Source organism: Myotis daubentonii, chromosome 13 (assembly GCF_963259705.1).
Source record: "Myotis daubentonii chromosome 13, mMyoDau2.1, whole genome shotgun sequence".
NCBI classification, from domain to species: Eukaryota; Metazoa; Chordata; class Mammalia; order Chiroptera; family Vespertilionidae; genus Myotis; species Myotis daubentonii.
The window spans coordinates 37,623,123-37,642,650 of record NC_081852.1 but is presented as its reverse complement, the minus strand read 5'-3'; the positions used below and the strand labels follow the sequence as shown (position 1 = coordinate 37,642,650).

General features: G+C 41.7%; 1 protein-coding gene and 1 long non-coding RNA gene across 6 annotated transcripts in view; one reads left to right on the top strand and one right to left on the bottom strand.

Annotated features, from left to right (window-relative positions):
• The window catches only part of FAS (Fas cell surface death receptor), a 31,805-nt gene extending 17,251 nt beyond the window's left edge, over positions 1-14,554 (bottom strand). The window contains exons 1-2 of one of the 5 annotated variants that reach the window (XM_059662772.1): positions 13,799-13,975; positions 225-390 (exon numbers count right to left, since the gene is read on the bottom strand). In XM_059662772.1, coding sequence (XP_059518755.1) covers positions 225-390; positions 13,799-13,828 — 196 coding nt within the window. In that variant the 5' untranslated portion in view covers positions 13,829-13,975. Of the gene's footprint in view, positions 1-224; positions 391-13,798 lie in introns of all 5 variants that reach the window. The other 4 variants (XM_059662773.1, XM_059662771.1, XM_059662774.1 and 1 more) reach the window with 4 other exon arrangements.
• LOC132214978 (uncharacterized) lies at positions 13,135-18,926 on the top strand. Its single transcript, XR_009448381.1, has 3 exons — positions 13,135-13,597; positions 15,935-16,001; positions 17,129-18,926. It is a non-coding gene; the product is annotated as an uncharacterized LOC132214978 (long non-coding RNA).
• The last annotated feature ends 602 nt before the right edge of the window (positions 18,927-19,528 follow it).

Here is a 19,528-nt window from a genome sequence, read left to right as displayed (position 1 = left end):
GAATCGAACCCAGGACCCTTTGGTTCGCAGGCCGGCGCTCTATCCACTGAGCCAAACCGGCTAGGGCTAAACATGTCTTGGTAAAATAATTTCCTAATTGGTTTTTGTTCTTAGTAATGCAATTACACAGAACCAAGTGCTGTAAAAACATTTTCTTCATCATTACGATATGCTATTCATCACCTTGATTCTCACTCTAATTGCTGCATGTGTGTGTGACATACCAGGAGGACATGGCCGACAGCAGAAATTGCCCTCACGCTGTTGGCCTTCCGGGCACCCAGACTCTCTTTTGGTAATGTTCTTACTCAATTTCAACAGCTCAGAGTAGGTATTAGTCACTTGGGCATTATCAGCTTTAGTCGATGATTCAGTGCAAATGGCAAGTATCTGCAAAAGAAAAGCATGAAGAGAATTTTACTGGCTTCTGATCTAAAGAACTTGGTAAGCAAGGATAAACTGCCCCAAATGGCTGTATTTGCCGCCGTACACAGGCAAAATCAGCGTGGGCCTCCATCCTCCTGTTGTGTTGACCCATCTCCAAAAAAGGAGCAGGTCCATTAAAGGACAGTTCAGATGTCGGTTCTCCAATCTGCCCTAGAAACAGCATCATGAATGGGCTCTGGGCTCAAAAGCAAACACTGGCTCCCACTTACTAGCCTGGTGACTTTAAGTGAAGTCACTTAAGTTCTCTGAGTCTTTGTGCTTTTTATTTACAAAGTGCAAATAATCTCTTCTTCATGGGTTTGTTAATTGAATAAAATAATGCACTTAAAGGTCTTTGCACAATTCTTGGCTCATAATAAATAAAAAGTCAATAAGCAGTATTATTGTCAATTATTATTGCTACCATTATTATAAAGTTCCACTGAGGGGCAGCATAGTGAAGTAGGAAAAACCATGACATTTCAAAATGACTGCTGTTTGAATCCCAGCTCTGCCACCAACATGTGACTTTAGGCAAGTTTTATAACCTCACCGGTCCTCAATTTCCTGATCTGTACTTCCTGTCTTGAAGGGTTAAGGGTTATTGTGAAGGTAAAAAATGATACTTTCTTCCAAGCCTGGCATGTAGCTTATAGCATGTTCTATTTCTTCTCCTTTTATACATTGTCATAGAATCAACAGTTTTGATGAATCCTTCTGGTTATCAAATCATACAATAAATCTAACAGAATTTTCTTCACCTTTGTTCAGAAAAAAAAGAACTTCACTTAATAGAGAACCAATCTTTAATCTATTTTTGGCTCCTGTCTTCTGGAGATAAAAGTTCATCCAGTGATGTTGTATCAAATTTATCTGTTATAGACTAGAGTTCCTAGAAAAATGTTTGGGCCCTGGCCAGGTGGCTCAGCTGGTTGAAACATCATCCTGCACAACAAAAAGGTTGTGGGTTCGATCCCCAGTCAGGGCACGTATGTTTCTCCCTCTTCTCCTCCCCTCACTCCCTCTCTCTCTAAAGTCAAGAAACATATTCTCAGGTGAGGATTAAAAAAATGTTTGGAAACACTTGATGGTAATGTTTTTCCCCCAGGTTTCCTACTATTTATTTTTATTTCTCTAAACATGAATTCAAATAATCTCTCATCTTTTGTGTAAAATGTACATTCTATTGCCAAGCATCAAAAAATTTAAACTATTAGTTCTGGGGATTTTTTCTCATGGTCATTTTTCATAGTTTTCATGGCATATATATTTTTTGTATTTTATGATATAGCGATAATACTGACATCTTCTGAGTCATGAGAACTAAATGTGCTACACAGATAAATCACTGCCACAGGAATCCCTATCTCTTCCCTTTCAGCCCTTCCCCCTGTGGTCACCACGCCTGTATCCCCTTCAGGTCACAGGATACCATGGGACCTCCAAAGAAGGAAGAAGGAAGATATGGCTGTCCACTTTTCCTCCTCAGATGAATGTATTTAAAAATGCATTACTAATATCTAGTCTTCCAGGAGGGAAAATAATACCAAAATAGCAAGAAAATATCTGACTTGTTCAAGGTCACTCGTTAGCAAAAGATAAAGAGCTAGGACTTGTCTAAGTCTCCTAACGCCTATTACATGTTGTTTCCCTTCCACCCAAGAGGAGGTGAACTTACCAGAGAATACAGCTTACTTTCTATATGAAAACAACTCTATCTAGAGAACAACTAAGACACAGATCAGAGGAATTATATCTGAATATGCTGTCTTTACTATCAAGCTACTGAGTCTTCAATCCAACAGACATTTCTTGAGTCAGGTTCTGGGACTAAAAACATTGATTGTAATAAAAAGTGAATGTTTAGTTTCCAGAAGCAGATTTGCACATGAGCATGTGATACGTAATAGATTGAAAACTTGGGGATGTTGTACCCTTAATATTTGCATGACTGTTACTTTTTAAAACACATTTGAATCTATGATCTTTTCATACAGCTTTGAATAAAAAAATGTATTATCATCAATTTATCTTTTCAGGACAGTTCCCTACTTCTTACTTTCTCTACAGGTCATCCTGCCTTCCTGTTAATATCAATTCTTCTTCTAGATCAGAGAATTTACAGCTAATAAATAGCAATTGAATTGAGCACTCTAGAAAATAATAATGCAATTGAAAGCATACCAAAATGTTTAATGGAAAGGGCTTTCACAAGAAACCATTCAAATTTTTACGATCCTTATTCCATTATTACCTCATTGTTCTATGTGATAGCCTGGAATTAAATATACTAACCATTTAACATTCCAGATATTGCCAGCACATGCAAGCATCCAGAGTTGATACCCAATTGTGTGTGTGTGTGTGTCCAATGGCAAGAGGACCCTATCCCTCTTGGTATGCTGATTTTACCTAATATTCATGAGACTATCTTATGACCAGGCCCACAATCCTTGGTTTAAATGATCAAATGCTCAGGGACACAGCACATTTTATATCTATGGAGTATTGCATTAGTGCTATTTCTGGAAAACTGCATATACTCAGCTTTCTGGAGCTGTCTAAAAGAAACTACCTAATTTATTTTGTTTCAGCTTTCAAGTTCTTGATTGGAAATCAAAATCTACTGTGCAAAGTACATTCAGAATTGGAGCAATGTGCAACCTGAAGTATAGCACTGAAGAGACACAAATATCCTGGCCATGAAGCACAGATACCAACCTCACTCATATTTGTTCACACCTGCTTCACAGAGTTGAATTTCTAGAAACATTCCTTATTTAGTTCAGCATCAAAAAATTATGTCAAGAATGAAAAAGAAAGCTGGGTTTGAAGAGTATGTTGTGACTGCTGCATGATGAGATGTAAGCAGGGCTCCATATAGCTTGTATTTTTTAAAAGTTTTTGCGTTAGCTCAAGATTGCAGTATGCAAAGATGTAACCCAAACTTTCCAGGCAGAAGCTGAGGCATTTTGACTGTGACAAGGCAGGAAACCCACAAAGAAGTAAATGAGCTGAGTGCTCAAAAATTTTTTAATCAGAAAAATCTCTTAAAAAGGTGTAAAAATAAGTTAAATCAAACTCTGAAATGTGAGTAAACTAAAGCAAGTAATGAACAAATGCGGGGGGGGGGGGGGAGGAATCGAAATAACTTTAAATCTCTGTCATAACAAAGATTAAAAATCAGAGAAAACTCAATTGTATATTCTTCTGGGAATGATAATATTAGCTACTCCATTAATCAATGATTAAGCAAGTACTTTGTTGAATACCTACTACATGCCAGACAGATACCTTGGAGTAAACAGATAAAGATTCTACTCTCAAAGAGTTTACATGTAAGCCGTCTATTTCTAACCAAAGCCCAGAAGGGAGTTTATTCAAGACAATCATTGTGCTCAGAGACTGCAGGAAAATGCTGTGTTCACCAAGGAATATAGTGGTCATCCAGAGGGTGCAGTGCTGGAAGGTCAGGGGTTAAGAAAATAGAAAGAAGGGGGAACAGAGGGAACATTTCAATAATAAAGAAATGTTTCAGCAGAAAATTATTTTAACACAACAAACTGTTGAGTGTTTATTTCTAGTTGGCAAGACTATGAGTGAGTTGTTGTGGTTGTGGGTGTGTATGTGTGTGTGTGTGTTTGCTTTAAAACATGTTTTTCTATACGGGACAAGTGTTAGTTGTATAATAAAAAATAAAATAGCCGAAACCGGTTTGGCTCAGTGGATAGAGCGTCGGCCTGCAGACTGAAAGGTCCCAGGTTCGATTCCGGTCAAGGGCATGTACCTGGGTTGCAGGCATATCCCCAGTAGGAGATGTGCAGGAGGCAGCTGATCGATGTTTCTCTCTCATCGATGTTTCTAACTCTCTATCTCTCTCCCTTCCCCTCTGTAAAAAATCAATAAAATATATTAAAAAATAAAATAAAATAAAAAGGGACAACTGTAGAGGTAGCAGGATGGCGTTAAGCCTAAAGATATTTGATTCATCATTTGTGCTATTCTTTTTCAATAAGATTAGACAATCTGAATAATAACAGTAGTGAATCTATAACAGCAGCCTAGTATTTGGGAGGTGGAAAATATTCTAAATTATTTGCACTTAATTATTAGCACTTAATCCTTCATATAAATTTCCTATCTTTTGCTGTGCTAGGTTTCAATAGTAGTCCTATAATTTTACTAAATCCAACATCATAACCATTCACCTTTAATTGGATATATTTCCTTAATCGAGTGTTAGTATCCAGTATAATAAAATAAAATTATTAGTCATTTAAAAATGCATGTTAATAAAGTGACTTAAAAGTTTGATATCTCAAATTGAAAGTGGACATTTTAACTCCTTGTGGGGAACTTCCAACTGAATGGTGAGAGTAGGTGGATGATGGGGTTCCAGGGAAAAGAGTCACCCTCTACCTACCATGCAAACTCTCTTTCAAAATTCAGCTAAGAGGTAACAGAAGGCAATGGGTTACTTCTGAGGATGGTAGAAAGATAAAGTGAGATTTTTTTTTTTTTAAAGTGTTGCCCTGGGTGGTTTGGCTCAGTGGAGAAAGTGTCGGCCTGTGGGCTGAGGGGTCCCAGGTTCGATTCCGGTAGGGGGCACATGCCCGGGTTGTGGGCTCGACCTCCAGTGGGGGGCATGCAGGAGGCAGCCGATCAGTGGTTCTTTCTCATCATTGATGTGTCTATCTCTCTTTCCCTCTCACTTTCTCTCTGAAATCAATAAAATATATATATTTTTAAAAAGTGTTGACACCAGCAGTCTCTAGCTAATTCCTAAGATCTTAGTCATATAACCTGAAATTTGGTATTTCACTTTATTTACCATTTTAGAGCAGAAAGGGTTTTAGAGATGACCCAATTCAAGCCCCTCAGAGGAAGCTGCGCCCCCAAACTCGTGTAGAGATTGGTCCATGGCATACTGCTACCTCAAGAGAGTCAGGACTCTTATGGCCTGAATCACATCTACCCCACCTCTAAATTCTTAGGTTGAAGTCTTAACCGCCAGTACCCCCAGGTAACACCATATTTAGAGATAAGGTCTTTAAAGAGATAATTAAGTTAAAAGTGAGGTCTGTAGAGTATGCCCTAACTCATAGGGACTAGTGTCCCTATAAGAAAGAAGAGGAAATTTGGCCACGGACACAAAGGGAAGAAGGTATAAAGACAGGGAGAAGGGCATTCATAAGCTAAGCAGAGAGGCTTGGGACAGGGCCTTTCCTCATGGCCTTTGGAAGGGTCCAACCTGGTCAACAACTTGACTGCAGATGTCTAGCCTCCAGAACTGTGAGAAAACGAAAGTCTGTTGTTTCAGCCACCCAGTCTGTGGTCCGTGTGGTGCAGCCCTAAGAAATCAATACAGCCTCTTGATTCCCTCAGATTCTGAACCTGAAGGATGTCATGGCACACATGCACCTGGGATTCCTCATAGCTGAGCACAAGCATTTCTCATCTTGCACGAACGCTGAGCTAAATAAACAAAAGATTTCAAATGGTTTTTAAAACCGGTATCATCAGGGGCTGATAAGAGCTCAAACCTCTTCCTCCCAGCCTTCCAGGCCCCACTAGGTGGGTTGACATTTCATTGTCCTCTGCCACCGAGAACACAAATGGAAAGATATATGAAGCTCAGCTGATTAATTCTGCTCACTTGCTTTCTAGACTTTTAGTTACTTATCAACACTAGCAGAAAAAGAAATTCTAAAGATACCATGAAAAAAATAAATAAATAAAAATAAAGATACCATGAATAGTTCACTATTTCCAATTATATAATGCACCTCTAACATATTTGTGTAAAAAATAAGGAAACAGTAATGACATTTTGAGGTAGGTACATTATTGAAAAACTGTCATATAAATAGATAAGATAAATTTCTACATGAAAAAGGCAAATGAAGATTCTATTCATTCTTTTTTAAAAAACATATAAGTAAAAATACAAGGTAATCTTATCCTAATAATGTCTTCTTTCTTCCTTAAGATCAGTTTCTGGGAAGACCAGGAGAGAGACAGTTGAGGCAGGCTAGACCCCTGACCAATCAAGCAAAACATAACATAAAATGAGGAGCCTAGAAAGTTCCGTCTGGGATTAGATTTTGAGTTTAGTGCTAACATTTGAAAAATAGTTCTCAAAACCCTGAAGGACATCAGAATCAAGTAGTGATGCTTAAAAAAAAATGTGCTTAGGTCCCACTAGAGACCCAAAGATTCAGGATCTCTGAGAATGAGGCTCTCCTTGTGATTATCTTCAACAAGCACCCCAGTTATTGTGATATTCACCGCAGTGGAGAACAACTGGGCTCTGGGTGACTGGGGTGACTCAGTAGTTGAGCGTCAACCTATGAAGCAGAAGGTTACTGTTTGATTCCAGGTCAGGGCATATGCCTGGGTTGTGGGCTCAGTCCCTGGTGTGGGGCATGCAGGAAGCAGCCGATGGATGGTTCTCTCTCATCATTGATGTTTCTCTCTCTCTCTCTTTGTCTCTCTCTTCCTCTCTGAAATCAATAAAAAAAAATTTTTTTTAAAAAAGGGAAGCAAAATAAAGGTTGTAAGTTACACTTACATGTGAGGATGTAAGAGCTTTATAGATTAACAACATTTGTAAGTGTTTTGCACTTGCAATTCAGAATTCGACTTTTCATGGAGAAATCGTGACCCTTCTAAAAATAAGCCTGAATAAAACAGGTCATCTTTGGTGGAAGAAAAGGATAAAGGAAGGGCTATAAAATCCTAAACTAAAGCCGTATAGTCCTCATGCCCAGAGGAGCCACAGTGGGAGCACAGAAAGAGTAAAGCACTCAGGGGGAGCAGAAAAGAATGAGTAGGAAGGGCTTGTCTAAAGGGCTTGTCTAGAGGGGATGCCATTTGATTCAGAATAAGAGCCACATGGCGTGTGGACCCACATCTTTCTAAGAGAAACCAAAATCCTCCAACATTTAAATGGTGGCAACTAATATTAAAAATATATACATACACATACATACATATTCTGTGTGTTAATACCATGCAGTCTAAATAAAACAGTCTGGGGCACTGTAGGCCCAACTTTTGAAATTAGGCCTAGATCCATACAGACACTTAAATGAAAAAAAAAAACTGTCTATGGTACTAGGATCTAGACACCTCTTGTGACGATCGCTAGAAACCAAAGCTCAATTTTCAGCCAGGGGCAAGAACCTTAACCCACCTGCTCTAAATTCATTCTTTCTCTTTCTCTTTCTCTCTCTCTCTCTCCCTCTCTCTCCCCCCTCCCCCACCACCTCCAAGATCTTTGCCCTCAGAAATCAATATTGACCTTTCTCACATCTTATATTTTCATGGCCTCCCAGAATACAGAGGGGAGTAAATCTATAATGCTGCAAGTTTTAACGAAAGGACAGCCTGTTGTTAATGAATCCAATGCTGAGTTTATTGTAAATATGCAAGTTTATTCCAGTCGCAGCTTAACAAAACCTGCAGCAGGCTTGCTCACTTTGCTGGGCTGAGTACACCCACCAGTTGGATTTGTAGTAAGATTTGCAAATTTATAAGATTTCCTTGCTCAAAATGCGTAACTTCATACTAAATTCACTATCATACCCACTTAATGGAGCATGTGCTAGTTGTCAAATATTGCTGTGAATGCTGATTCTAAATGCCATAGGTGGGAGTGGCATGGTTACACAAAAGTTCATTCCAAATTAAGAGCAGAGGTGTGATCAAAGGGGACATCTTGTTCATTTCCTTTTATGGAAGATGGAGTCACCAATCTTACAACAATCAACTTTCTAATTTGGGCTTTACTACTCATGTTCTCACTTCAAAAAATTTAACAAAATAATTTATCAAAATAAAATAAAAGTAAAAAACAATAAGGATTAAAGATACTTACTTGGTGTTGGGAATCCAACAACATAAAAAGCTAAAAACACTTTATTTTTCTTTTTAAAGCCAGGATTTTCCAGGAAATGATTATAACTTATGAGGCAGTTAAATGCTGTTTTCCCACTTTTGTGAATGGATGCACACACACAGCACAAAAAGTACAATACATACATAATGTATGTATCAATAATACATGGGCTAAACAAAACAGAGACTGGGGCAGTGAAGGGCCAGTTTTTTAACAGGCCTAAATCTATACTCATGTGAAAAAACAGTCTACTGGATCCAGAAACCTTTTGTAAGGTACTTACAATAGTTCTAAAATAAATTTTAGGTAATTATATATATATATACACATATACACACACACACATACACACACACACACACACTATATATATATGGCTTTGGTAATAATAAATATATATGTATATATACGTGTGTGTGTGTGTGTGTGTGTATATCCCAGTACATTTAAAAATTGTTTCCTTTATAGTAAACTAAAGGCCTGGTGCATGAAAATTCATGCACTGGCGGCGGGGGTGGTGTGTCCCTCAGCCCGGCCTCCTCACAGTCCGGGAGCCCTCAGGGGTGAGAGATGCCCCCAACACACCTCTGCTGCTGCCACTGTGAGGGTGTGATGGTCAATTTGCATATTGCCACTTCATTATATAAGATTATAAGTAATAAAATAATGTGATAAGAATTAGAGTAACGTAAGGTCATTTAATAAATGCTCTCTCTATAATGCATCCAATAAATATTATGATATGAAAATTATGTAAAAATAGAAAAAGATTGATGAATACACAAACTGATAAGAGGCAGGCTATAAAAAGCACTGAATGCATATGCAATTTTGTACATGTGCATACAAGGCCAGGGAGGCTGTAAGTAAAACTAAAAACACTTGTATTAGGTGGTGAAATAATGAATGACTTTTCTTTTTCAAGAATTACTTTTTGTTTTACATCATATGGTCAATGTCTCTATATTTACCTATTTAAAAAAGAAGAAAGAGATGGAGTCACTGTCCTAATTTGGGTTAACTTGCTTTTCATCTTATGGATCAAATTTGAAATTATGTACTTTTATTATTTTTTTAATCATAAGTAAATAGTCTTTAGTACCTATTAGAAAACATGGGACTCATTAAGGGACTTTTGAAACCCAAAATAATTTGCCAAAAGGTATTTAACTCACAAGGGGTTTTCAAGAGGGGGATTTCCTTATTCAGGTTTTTGATCATTTCTTAGCAAACAGTTATTCTCTCCAACTGATAGTTGTTCTATAGTGATCCAGCTGCCCTAAAGCATTCTTGTGGCCTTCAGAGAGATTCCTTCAAAATATCGACACTTCCATGATAAGAACTATTTAGAAGGAAATTACTACTGTCCCAAAGAGATATACTCAGAAACAGCACCCTCTTTGCAAGAGGGATACCTCAGCCACAAAGTGAAAAGTGTTGAATCTCAACCCCAAGCCAAGCTCCCCAGCTTAGAGCACCAGAGCTGAGAACAGGTGCCCACAAAACTATGAATATCAGTGGGGATGCTTCCCACCAGGGAGAAATGAAAGTCTGCTAGAGACACAGGTACCCTCCTAAAGGGTCACAAAATCTCACTCACAGCCACGCACCCTGGGATCTGGTGGAGTGGGTTAGAGTCACTTGAGAAAGAGACTGGGGTTTGTGACTCTGAAGAGGGAGCTGAAGGAGCATCCACCAGGATTCCTGTGAGGACTCATTCTCCCATACCACAGGCCTCATCTTTCTTGGGTGGAGCACTCCCCTGCAGATGGCATCAGCCTGGGGGGATGCAATAGCCTTCCCTGGACTCCCTGCTGTCCCTCCCTGTGGAGCTTATGCCTTATTGCGCAGTCAGCTGCCTGGGCTGGGGTGTAGGCAGACTCAGGGGGTGTCAGTGACTACGTTGTGTGGCTTTGGGATGGGGGACATGCCCCCTAATTTCTCATGAACCTGACCAGCAATGCCTCCCCACCACGAAAAATCTGCTGTCACCATGCTTGGGGATCCTGGCAAATGCAACCTCCTGACTGCTAGTGGCTCCACCCTGCCGAGGTCTGGGCAGAATCCAGGCAAGACTGAGTCGTGTGACTCAGGGGTGGGAGCCACTACCCCCACCCCCCAAGCCTGACGGATACCTCTCCCTCCTGGGAGATCCACTAGCCCCATCCTCCTGACTCCTTATGTCCCCACCCTGCTGAGACTGAACTCCTGACAGAATCTGGAAACACTGAGTTGCATGGCTCTAGGACAAGAGCCATTTTCCCCCTCACATGCCAGACTGGTGCAGAGCCCTCCCTTCACACGGCCAAATCTTGGTCTCTTTGGACCTGATAAACTGCTGGCCTGACACTGATCAGTGGCCAGCCTCAGACAGCATCAGAGCAGGGTCCAATTAGCTTCAAAAGTGGTACCAGACCCTGCTGAGGTGTAATCTGCCTCCTGTGGTCAGCACCTGCACAGCAGCTTGTACACTGCAGTCAGGGTCAATCCTCACAGTCACCCAGCCTGAGGGATGGCCTCGTGCATGAATGGGGCAATAACAATCAAGATTCATTTACAAAAGGAGGGGCCACATAACCCAACAAGGGACATTCCTGGAGCGCCCAACCCAACTGATCAAGGAGTCTGTGCCACTGGTCCCCCAGGACACCTACTACATAAGGCCACTATACAAAGGCTAAGAGATATAGCAGATCTATCTAATACATAGAAACAAACATAAAGAGGCAGCCAAACTGGGGAGACAAAGAAATAAACTCCAAATAAAAGAATAGGAAACCTCCAGAAAAAGAGCGAAATGAAATGGAAGTAAGCAATTACCAGAAATAGAGTTCAAAAAAGTGGTTAAAAGGATACTCAAGAAACCTAGTGAGAACTTCAACAGCATGAAAAATGACATAGAACGCATAAAAAAATAAAGAATACAATATCTGAAATAAAGAATACACTAGAAAAGAATAAACAGTAGATTAGATGAAGCAGAGGATCGATTCAGGAAGACAAGGTAGCAGAAAATACCCAATCAGAGCAGCAAGAAGGAAGAATAATTCTAAAAAATGAGGATAGTTTAAGGGACCTTTGGGACAATATAAAGCATAACATTTGCATTATAGGGGTACCAGAAGGAGGGAGAGTGCAAGGGATTGAGAACCTATTTGAAGAAATAATGACCAAAAACTTCCCTAACCTGGTGAAGAAAAAAGACACACAGGTCCAGGAATGCAGAGTCCCAAACAAGATGAACACAAAGAGGTAGTTGGAGGTGAAAGAGGGCATAGAGGGGATAAATGGTGATGGAAGGAGACTGAATTTGGAGTGGTAAACACATAATACGATAAACAGATGAGGCAGTATAGAATTATACATGTAAAACCTATATAATTTTATTAACCAATGTCAAGCCAATAAATTCAATTTAAAAGAAAAAGAAACTTCAGAATAGAGGTGTAACATTAGGCAAGTGTGGGTGCAAGGCAGGCCTCTGTGTAACTAAATTTAAAAGATTCACTCTAGGAGGGAGAAATGGAGGACAGACTACAGAATGTAAACAACGATTATCTAGGTGATAGGGTTATGTCAGGTTTTTTTTCTTTTTACTCATCTGCATTTATAAATTATATTTAATAAATCTTAATTTTCTAGGCCACATATCCTATAAATAAAGGGTGTCCCAAAAATATATAACTACACTTTGAATAATTATAAAGGCCGTGTTTATTAAAATACATTTCATTTTCAAAATTAAACTAACAGCTGTTAAAGTATACATTTTTTGGAACACCTTGTATAATAAATTGTATTTAATTTATAATTTTATAGATAGCATAATAATGTGAATATGTAAATAAATGTATGTATATAGATGAATGTGTGTGCATGCATTCTTTCAGAAAAGCAAGTTTCCTTTGTGCTTTAAATATGCACCTCTGGTAAAGATGCTATAGTATAAAGTTAAGTAAGTATAGCTTCCGGCTTTGATAATGTTGCTACACGCACTAGTATTGCTCTCCCTGAACTAGGGGAGATTTCCAAAGCAAACAACATTGCAATAATGTAGTCATTAATTATAAGGAAGAGAAAGGATGTGGGTTTTTTAATTTATTGATTGATTTTAGAGAGAGCGAGGGGAAGAGAGAGAAACATCGATTTGTTGTCCCATTTATTCATGCATTTATTGGTTTATTCTTCTTATATGCCTTTTCAGGGGATCAAACGCACACCCTGGGCGTATCAGGATAATGCTCTAATAACTGAACTACCCGCCAGGGCAAGAAGGATGTGATTTGAGACTATAAACGGTTTCTCAATTTTTATTCTTAAATTTTCTCTAAGGAAGTTTCTAAAGGCCCCAAATATTGCACCTTATTTCTGAAGGAACCAGGGAGAATTAATTTTTCCAATCAGGGAGAATTTTTTTCCCCCAAAATCATAAGATGGTGCCAGACATTATTGTGTTTGATTTTCTTTCAACTTATGTTTTTTGTTTTATTTTTGGAAATGGGTGCAATCAACAAACTCCCTGGACTTTGGAATTAAATTAAATCCCGGCCTTGTCACCTATTAGCTGTGCAATCTTGGTTGAAAAATTTTCCAAACCCTATTTTGCCATCTGTAAAACGGACATGAAGACATCCTCCTCGCTACACAGCTGCTGGGAGAATTGATTGAGATCATGTTTATTAACACTCCTAACACAGTGCCTGGAACTTCGGTGGGACCCAATAAAATAAGAATCCATTGGTTTTCAGAGGCTTTGAGAGCCATTGAGCCTGCTGAGGCCACGATTATTCTATTAGCCACCGGCGAGCTGAGAAGCGGATTCCAAAACAGGCCAAGTGCAGACGCCAGGGCACGTGAGCGGCGCGAGCCGGCAGCACAGCGCTGAGCCCGCGAATCCCCCAGCCCCGAGTTCACAAACTCGCGTGGGAGTGCACGCTAAGGAAGATTCCCAGGAGAAAATGAAAAGCAGGAAGGGAAAAAACAACACAGAGACAGTGACAGACTTGCAGTCCTAAGGAGAGGAGGCATTTCCGGAAGCAAACAAAAACAGTTTCTTTTTCTGCTTGGTGACAAGAGAGTAAACAAGGCGCCAGCAGCTCCAAGTTCGCTTTTGCAAAAAGAAACGGTGCGGCCAGAAGCCTCAGGTGCAACCGCCGCCTCGGGCTTATTCCCTAACTTTGGGGGGGAAACCGGCGATGTCAGTTCCAGCCCGCGTTCACCCACCGCCGGGCGCGCACTCCCGCCGCCCGGAGCGGACCTGTGGCCGCCCTGGTAAGCGACCCCCAGACCCCCCAGGTCCCGGCACCCGGAGCTGCTCGGTCTGCCTCGCCTCAAACCCCAAGAAAAGCGAGTTCCCGAGCTTCCTAGCAGTCCCGGGGGCGCTGTGGATCGCCATCCCGGGGCGCGGCCGCCCTCCGCCCCCCCATTCCCCCGCGCCGCAGCGCCCGCCCCACCCCGGCGGGCAGGACTCACCAGGAGCAGGAGAACCCCGATCCGGGGCATCGCTGGGGAGCGATCCGACGAAGTAAAAGAGCTTTTCCAAGTCCCGGCAGCTCGGGTCACCCCTCCGGGGAGAAATGACAGCCCCGCCCGGCCTCTCCCGGGGCCCAGCACTAGGGCGGGGTGACTCACAGCTCCCTACTTCTCTCTCCAGAGTGTCTCCGAGCACCTGTGCGCGACGGTCCCTGAAGCGACCAGAGGAAATGCACACGCCCCCCCCCCCCCCCGGGCCAGGGGGAGGGGAGGGGAGGAAGCCCTGCGGGGAACTCCTGGCTGGGGAGAGCGAAATTGATTCAGCTCCTGCTCTGGGGGGATGGGACGCAGAGCTGGGGGTGGAGAGAGTGAGGTTTATTGCACAAATGGGCATTCCCCATTCAGGGGGCATTTCCGCAGTCGCCTGCCTCCTCCCGCTCCGAGGAGGACCCCGAGTTGCTGTCCTATGGGAACTCCTCAGTACTAACTGGGAAGGTTGGGCAGGACTTGAACTCTGACTGGGAGCTCTGAACACACTAGTCCTGCGCGGGGCCGGGAGCCTTCGCTGGTGGCTGAGAACACCCGCCCTCGCTCAGCCGCGAGAGGGGGGGTCGCGGGGTCCTGACTAGTGTGTGCAGCGACCGTGATCCACCGAGAAGGTTCACGCGTTGTGCTGCGGGTATTCTGCAAGGGGCGGCGGACTCCTTGGCTTTTACTTCTCAAAAGGAGAACAAAGCTTACTTCCTACTCCTGACAAATCCCCGAGCTCTGGCTGTATTTAAGGTTTACAATTACTTCCCCTCACCTCCTTTATTACTCATTTCCTGGTCGATTTTCTTAAAAAAAAAAAAAAGAAAGAAAAGAAAAAAAAGAGGTGGGGTGGGGGTAATTCTTTGGTGCTCGGGTTAACACCTCTCAGTTATTTTGGAAAAGTAGATCTGTCTGTTTAGGTAGTTTGCAAGAATTTGCAGGAGGGGAAGTTTGTATGACTTGTGGGGTTTTTTTGTGGTTGTTATAAAATATGTTTTTATTGATTTCAGAGAGGAAGGGAAAGGGAGAGAGAGAGAGATGGAAACATCAATGATGAGAGAGAACCATTGATTGGTTGCCTCCTGTACGCCCCCTACTGGGGAATCAAGCCCACAACCCAGGCATGTGCCCTTGACTGAAATGGAACCCAGGACCCTTCAGTTCCCAGGCCGATGCTCTATCCACTGAGGCACACCAGCCAGGACATGACTTATTTTTTGAGCTGCACTTGTGACCAATCTTGTAGGTGTTGGTGTGCTTGTCTCTGCCTCGTCTTCCGGGGAGGTTAGTGAGAGCTGCGAGGAAGACCATGGCTGTGCCAGTCCTGTTCCTACAGTTCCCAGCACAGAATACACATAAAAGGAAGGGAATGGGGCTAGGGCTGACGGTGTGTTATCTCTGCAACTTTCCTGTAAATCTAAAGCTTTTATAAAATAAAAAGTTCATTGGAATAAAAAAAAATTATAAGAAGGAAGGGAAGAGAGAAAAGAGAGAAGAGAGTTGACAAAATCACCATCTCTTTAGAGTGAATTATGAGCCGGCAACTTTAAAAAATGGTTCTTTCATACTTAATATTTATCATTTTAGCCCAGTGAGGTGAGTGACTAGTAAACTTACTTTACAAATAAAGAATTGTAGCCAAAAGAGTTGAAGCAACATTGGCAAAGTTTGATAGTTGGTAAACAGCAGAGCCAGGAATTAAACTTTGATATTCTTGCTCCCGAAGTCCTCACCTTTCTAACCACCCCCCTTTTCCACACCTAATTCCCCCAAGTTCAACAAGTGCTTTGGGGGGGGAGGAATGTTTCATGGTCAAATGATTTCAGAAAATTTGGGGTTAATTTAATTTAAAGGGGCCTCTTAATCCAAAAATTCTCAGAGCTCTTAATATGCTAATATGCATCTTGACTATCTAAGAGGGGGCTATGACATGAATTTACCCCCAAACTTCCTTGTCTTCTTTGTGGAGTCCTTTGAAGAGGACCTAGTGAATGATCACTTCATGGATGCTGGTGTTCTGGGGAAAACAGTTTGGACATCTTTAAAGGCCATTTTTACTTTATTTATTTTTTTATTATTCATTTATTTTTGTATTTTTTATTTCAGAGAGGAAGAGAGAGGAAGAGAGAGAGAAATATCAATGTATGTACCAAGGATCAAACTCACAACCTAGGTATCTGCCCTGGCTGGGAATCAAACCCACAACCTTTTTTTTTTTTTAGTGTACAGGATGACATTCCAACCAACGGAGCCACCTAGCCAGGGCAAAGGTAATTTTTACTTTAATTATACATTCCTAAGACCTCTGATCCTTCAAGAACAAATAAACAAATCATTTTTTAATCGTAGAATTTCAGGCATTCTACCAGATGTGGGAGATATTTTGGACCCAACCATCCTGATTGTATTCAAAACATGCCACATAAGTTAAAGCCCACTTCTATTCTAAAGATACCCTGGCCATTGAACACGTCATTCTGAATAACATTTAAACAGGTATCTAAATATGTAAAAAGCTGAGGGAAGAAAACCTTCAATACCTTTTCACCACCAAGTGTATTCCTTCTCTTCATGGACCTAATGTTCAAAAATTTTTTGTCGACCAAATTGCTACTGCAATAAGTTGACTTTGTTCATTCTCAACTGTAATGAGCATCTATGACTGTTTTTCCTACATCTTTTCCCCTTCTTCCTGGTAATAGCACTTCCAAGTTGCCTTTGGGAAAATAGATCCTCTTCCCTCTATTTAACTCTTTGTAGAAGTCAGTTTTAGAAAAACAGGGCCATTAGAAGAGATAGAGATAGAGATAGAGATAGAGATAGAGATAGAGATAGAGATAGAGATAGAGATAGAGATAGAGATAGAGATAGAGATATAGAAGTATCTATTATGTTTAGATCGACAGATGGATTTTAAAAAACTGGCTTATGTGAGTGTGGAACCTGTCAAGTCCCAAACTGCAAGGTAGGCTGGCAGGCTGGAGACTCAGGAAAGAGTTGCAGTTTGAGTCCAAAGTCAGTCTGCTGGCTGAATTCCCTCTCTCTCAGGGGAGCTCTTATTTAATTATTAATCCCATCCCAAAAGAACATATATACCTTCACAGAAACATCCAAAGCAGAACCGAGTATTTGGGTCCTGTGGCCTAGTCAGATCAACCACTACAGGAGCACTGACACCAATCCAGGGCTTTTGTGTGTATGAAGGTGGGAGGACCATGAGGAGGACAGAAAACTCCATTTGGTTAAGGCAACTAGCACATCACATTCGATGGGAGTAAACGTGACTTTTGCTGGGAACAGGAGGACCTGATCCCTTCTCCACTGGATCTGAAGTGGGACCATGTGAAGTGTGGGACTGCTGCGGTTGTGAAGAAAGCTTGTGGGCCTGCCAGCACTGAGGACACAGTCAGCCTAGGCTGAAGAGAAACTGTGCTGAGAGGCAGAGCCTGAGAGTGCCACCTGAGTCCTGCTGTCATCTTGAAATCAAACCCTGGACTCCCACAGTTACCCAACACCATACAGTCTCAATTTTTGCTTAACCCCGATTCTTACAACTAATAGAGTCCTAATTGATATATCACCAGAGCTTATGATCAGCATAAGAAGTCCTGTTACCAAGTTAACTATTACAATTTCAGCCTTAAGTAAAGATAATTGTCTACCCAGGCCTGAGGAAATAGCAAAATAACTAGGAACATTCTTTCTACTAAAGAATTTTTCTATCACTAGAGGGTGCTAGATACTATCTCAGCCAAGTAAGGAAGAAACTGAATAATTTCATGTCTATTAATTAATCCTATATAATAAAAGGGTAATATGCAAATTGACCCTAACAGTGGAATGGCCAGGAAGGACCGGTCGCTACAATGTGCACTGACCCCCGGGGGCAGACACTCAATGCAGGAGCTATCCCTGGTGGTCAGTGCACTTCCACAGGGGCAACGCTGCTCAGCCAGCAGCCGGCTCATGGCTGGCCAGCGCAGTGGTGGTGGGAGCCTCTCCCACCTCTGTGGAAGCGCTAAGGATGTCCAACTAACGGCTAAGCTCTTAGTCGGATATCTCCTGAGGGCTCCCAGACTGCAAGAGGGATATCTGACTGGCCAGCTTAGGCATGATCCCCCTCAGAAGTTTATTTTATCTTATTTTTGCAATTTGCAAATGGTCCTCTCAAGGCCACGTGGACCACCAACATCTCTTATAAGTGACAATTTAGGTGGGCCCTGCCCATACCTACCAACATCAGTGCCTTTTACTGTCCTGTACTGTTTTCCTTCTTCACCAGATTAGAGGGTGTAAGCATTGCCTGCACTCCATCATCTTCGCTTCTCCACAAAGAAAACAGGATTTTAAAATTTTTTCTGGAAAAGAACTACAAAGGAATTGTTAGATTAGGCCTAAGCCGGCAGGTGGACATCCCTTGAAAGCTCCTGGACTGCAAGATGGCACAGGCCGGGCTGAGGGACACCCCCCCCCCCCCACCCAAGTGCATGAATTTTCATGCACCGGGCCTCTAGTAGAAATATATTTAGGTTCTTGGGAAAAGGAAGAAAAAGGAGGAAGTGCTTTGATATAGACAGAGAATCCATGACCCTGATCACAGAGACATTTTCATCTCCCAGAGAACATATTTCTTACAAGGTTAAAGAAATGATGCAGGATTAAGCCCACCCAACTGAGTCACACCAGCTTGGGTACTAATAGATATATTTTAAATAAACTTACTTTGTTTCTAACCAAGGTTATGTTAAACTATTGCATTATAACTGCAAATGGATAATCAACATTCCTTCCCCAAAGTAGAAAGTAACCATAAAAATAAATACAGAACTATTGAAACAAAATATTTGTCTATATACCTCTAAAAATTGTTTCCCGAACCACCAGTGGTAAGGGCAGTAATTATGGAAAGGTTGACTTAAGGCCTAGCAGCCTGTTCTCTGTTTTAGCCTTTCTCCCTGCCTCCAAATGACCATCAGAGAAAAGACCAACAAACCAGGGCCTCAGACTCTTCCCAGGAGACTAGAAGGGAGGTGACGTGTGAGAACAAGAGAAGATGTCATTGTAGTCATTGTCTCTGACGCCCATGTAGTGCTGGAAGAGCGAGATTTGGTCGGGGGGAGCGGGGAGGGGAGCCCTCTACCATGACATCAGCCTTTCCTATTAAAACAGGCTGAGGGACAGCTTAAGGCAGATGATGGATGGGGAAGAGGGGAGGGCTCCTGCAGAGCTAAGGAGAGAATGTGGAATGGGTGTTGGAGGAGAGAGAGCAGGGGAGTTGGAGGCTTGTTTAGAGCACAGAGTACTTGGACAGAAGGGAGAAGTGGGTGGTTTTCTACAGAAGGTAACCTTAGTCAACTAATACAGAATAGTGAGAAGGACAGACACTTGTATTTTTAACCCTAGGTCAGTTACTTCACCAGCTGGGAGAAGCTTTGCATAATATTTAACTTCCCTCAGACTCAATTTTCTCAACTGGTAAACATCAGCCCTTTCAGCAATAATGATTTGCCATGAAGTTGGCCTTACATTTCAGAAGTTTATTTTATCTTATTTTTGCAATTTGCAAATGGTCCTCTCAAGGCCACGTGGACCACCAACATCTCTTATAAGTGACAATTTAGGTGGGCCCTGCCCATACCTACCAACATCAGTGCCTTTTCCTTTCCTGTACTGTTTTCCTCCTTCACCAGATTAGAGGGC